Source organism: Nannospalax galili, unplaced genomic scaffold (genome assembly GCF_000622305.1).
Source record: "Nannospalax galili isolate Female #2095 unplaced genomic scaffold, S.galili_v1.0 scaffold286, whole genome shotgun sequence".
NCBI lineage: Eukaryota > Metazoa > Chordata > Mammalia > Rodentia > Spalacidae > Nannospalax > Nannospalax galili.
In genome coordinates, this window is record NW_008359442.1 from 5,128,805 (window position 1) to 5,132,796 (window position 3,992).

Consider the following 3,992-nt stretch of genomic DNA (forward strand, 5'->3'; position numbering starts at 1 on the left):
TTCCTATTTTTATATTTAAAATTTTTAGTTTGTTTATTTAGCATGCATCGCTTGTGCGCACATGCAACGTGTGTGTGTTTGTGTGTGTATGTACAGTATACCTACCATGATGTGCCAATGGAGGACACAACTTGTGAGAGTCAGTGGTCTCTTTCCACCATGTGGGTCACAGGGTGAAACTCAGTCATCAGGCTTTGTGGCTAGTGTCTTTACTTAAGGAGCCATCTCAAATAGCCAGCCCCTAGTTCTTATTTTTGACGTATTTGTTAGCCCATTTTTACTGAAGCAGAGCTGACGTATAAAAAGCAGTGCACATGAATGCGTGTGTCTTGATGAAGTTGGAATAGGACATTTCCATTGCTGTGATGCAGCCCTGGGTTTCCCTCAGTTAGACTGATGTTTTGGAGACTCAGCACTCAGTGTGACCCTGTGAAGTTGGTATAAACATTAAGATGTGGTTCTCAGTGGAAGTGAGGTCATGTGGAGCCATCCTAATAAAGGATTGATGTTGCCTCCTAGGAATTCTAGTTCTGGTAGAACTTGACTAGCACTTTATGTTCAGGTTGATGCAATTCCTCATGCTTGCCCCATATGCCTGTGGTCATTTTCCTTGATTTCTATATAAAACAGTTGTGGGACCTTTCAACAGATAGGGGTGTCATGCTTTAGCATTTTACACCTACCAGAATCATGATCCAAATAACCCTTTACTTGTAAAGTAACCAGCCTTGACACAGAACTAAGATACTTATGAAAACATCACAATTGGCAAAGCCACAAAAACACCTGTTACATCTCCAGGTTGCCTTCGTTCTATCTCCTTTGTTATCAATAACATTCATTCTGCAAGATCATTTTATAGAAGATCCATCTTGCCATCAAATTTTAAGTATACATACCATTATCTATAGGTATGATGCTGTATGGTAGGGCTCTGAGATTTATCTTTCATAAGCGCAAGTTTCCTATCCTAAAAGTTACTGCCTCATGTCCCACTGGCCTGATACCCAACCAGTCTGCTCTCTGTTTCTGTGAGTGTGACTAGTTCAGCTCCCACACTGACATAGTCTAAGTCTTTGTGTCTTTCTAAAATTCAAATCTCTTGAATTCCTAACCACATAGAAATGTTATTAAAAGGAGTGTCATTGGGAAGGGATTAGGTTGCAAGTGCAGAACTCTTTTGTGACTGGGGTTGGTAATTTTTTACAAACAAACTCCAGAAATCTCAGTTATCCCTCCTACTAGTCTCATAGTGGGTATTAGGGGAACCAGGCAAGCAGGGGTCAAACTGCCAAAATGTAGCACTGCTGGGGCTGAGAGCACTGGTAGAGTGCTTGCCTAGCATGTGCAAGGCCCTGGATGCATTCCTAGCATTGCACCCAGGCAGTCAAACAATCAATCAAACAGAGCTATGATTCAAAGTGCGTCTGGTTCCTAAATCTGTTGCTACATGAAAAATGTGCCCCAAATCCTAGAGCACTGTACCTCATGATGGTGTGGAAGGGTTCCTCCTCCACCCCACCCTCTGGGTCTGACAGGCGGCTGATGATATCTGGGAGGAGATTATAGATAGCATTGCCCTGTGGGGGGGCGGGGAGGAGAGGAGAGGAGATGATGATAAGAGATAGATGGGGTGACCTATATGTATTCCTCTTCTGCAGCAAGCCTTAGGCTGTACCTTCTTACTCTCTCACCTTGTGGGAGAGTTCGTTGAAGAAGTTCTTGGCCAGGGCAGCAATCTGAGGCACAGGATCAATGAGTAGCACGGCCATCTCACTCACTTGTCCTTTTACCTTCACCATGTCCTTGAGGATCAAGTGGGTCATCACCAGCCCTGCTGTCTTCCGCACTTGCTGAGCTGGGTCACGGAGGCTAGGAATGAAAGCTCTGATCATTAAGATCAAGACCTCTGGGTTGGGGGCTGGAAAGATGGCTTGGTGGTTAAGAGCACTGACTGCTCTTGCAGAGGACCCAGGTTTGGGTCCCAGCTTGCAGATGGTAGTTAACAACCATTGGTAACACCAGTTCCAGGGAATCTGGTGTCTTCTGACCACAAGCATTGTACAACATGGGTGCACTTACACACATGCAGGCAATACACTTATACACATAAAAGAAAAATAGTAAAATTTAAAAAGTAAATTTCCTTTGAATTTGCTACTTTGCTTTATAAGAACTTTTGTTTGCTTGTTTGTTTGTTTTTTGGAAGCAGTCCAAATTGTTAATCTGTTCAGTTTACTGCTTGATTGCTGTGATAAAACACTCACCAAAATCAACTTGGGGAGGAAAGGGTTTTGTTTTCTCAGCTTATAAAACAGTCCTTTATCTAGAGAAGCTAGGGCAGGAACTCAGGGCAGGAACTCAAGGCAGGAACGTGGCAGCAAAAGCTGAGGTAAAGAACACGGAGAGACACTTCTCACTGGCCTGTACTCAGCCTGCTTTTTTATACAATCTAGGACCACCAGCCCAGTGGTGGCAACACCCATAGTAGGATGTACCCTCCTGTGTCACTCAACAATTTTAAAAAAGGGTTTCACTGACTTTCCCACAGGCAAATCTGAGAGAGGAAACTCCCCAGTTGAGGTTCCCTATTTCCAGGTGTGCCAAGTTGACAACTGAAGCCAACCATGACATTGTTTTTATTTTGCTTTCTTTGCTTTAAGTATAATATTGAAAAAAAAATCACTGAAAAAAACAATGGTAAGGAATGTTTCCTCTGAGCTATCTTCTGGGGCTTTCATTGCTTCCAAGTCTCACATGCATGTCTTTAATTCACTAAGATGATTTCCATGTATGGTATGGAATATGGATCCAATCTCATCTTTTGTACTTAGATGCAAGGTTTGTCTTTAACCCTATTTATTGGAAACACTCTCCTTTTCTCATTGTGTATTTGTCATACTCAGTTAAACAAGTGTGCCTGGGCTTATTTCTAGGCTTTCTTTTTTTTTAAAAATTATTTATTTAATAACCACATGATTAGAAGAAGCATTTCATTACAGCTTTAACATATTCAGTAACACATTCCAGGGCAAGGATACATCTTTTTCAAAAGCGGCTGTAAATTTTTAGGTTCACAGTTGAATTAATAGAATTATACAATATTGAACCCAGTATAAACCCTATAAGACATAAAATTGAATGATTTTTTACCCTTTAAAGAAGATCTCCATTTAATTTTAAAATATGCTATTTCCTACATTTTTAATGCTACTAACACTTAGATGTTTGCACATGTGTCTTTAATCTCTATGTATCTGATTATTACTAGTCACAGTTGGTTACATTTGGATCCTTAGTACCTGAGTATGGCTATAAAGTCATCAAGTAGATTTCATTAGTAATGTCTATCAACTCTACTATTTAACATGAAGTAAAATTCTATGCTTCCTCCTAAAATATGTCTTTTTAAAAAAAATTGTTTATATTTTTGTGTGTATATCATGCAGAAAATTCCACACAATCTTATTCATCTATATACCAACTTCCCAAATGGCCCCCTCCCATAGCCTCTCCCCTCCAATACACTGGAGCCCATATACTCTGTCATCCCTGTTACTATCCACTGTGTTGTTGGCACCCCCAGCCATTCCCCAGTGCTTGCCTCTCTGTTGAATCTAGTCAGCCTATCTAGAGATCTTGTTTTAGGAAGATCAGCTGTTTCTCATCTAGCAGCAATCAGTTGTCAATATTCCTTTAGATAAGATTGGGGTCTGCTGTTCATTTTCTCAGTTCTATGCTGGGGTACTGTCTTCGAGTCTTTTGGGCCACCATGACCAATAACTCAAAGGAAGGTATCTCCCATCTGGCATTGTTTATTGTTAGGTAGCCTTTAGCTATACATATGAACTCTTAAAATTATATTGACCCCATCAATCTTTGGTTATACTTTCCTTTTGGGTGTTTAACACCCTAAAGTTGGCCCAGAAAAACCAATTTATTTTTACTTTTAAGGTCATTTGAAGATCTGTTCCTCAAGGGTAAAATGGGCT

General features: G+C 40.6%; 1 protein-coding gene across 1 annotated transcript; it reads right to left on the reverse strand.

Moving 5' to 3' along the window:
- Window positions 1-1,394: 1,394 nt before the first annotated feature.
- LOC103725726 (condensin complex subunit 1-like) lies at window positions 1,395-1,910 on the reverse strand. The gene is made up of 2 exons (XM_008823022.3): window positions 1,695-1,910; window positions 1,395-1,580 (listed from the first exon to the last, which is right to left on the reverse strand). Exons 1-2 carry the CDS (start codon window positions 1,893-1,895, stop codon window positions 1,410-1,412), a joined length of 372 nt encoding a protein of 123 aa, XP_008821244.1. The 5' UTR covers window positions 1,896-1,910; the 3' UTR covers window positions 1,395-1,409.
- Between the last annotated feature and the right edge of the window lie 2,082 nt (window positions 1,911-3,992).

Coding starts and splice junctions, on each gene's coding strand:
- LOC103725726 (XM_008823022.3), bottom strand. CDS start 1,895: ATGATCAGAGCTTTCATTCCTAGCCTCCGTGACCCAGCTCAGCAAGTG. Junction 1,581..1,694: donor TCAACGAACTCTCCCACAAG/GTGAGAGAGTAA, acceptor GCCCCCCCACAG/GGCAATGCTATCTATAATCT.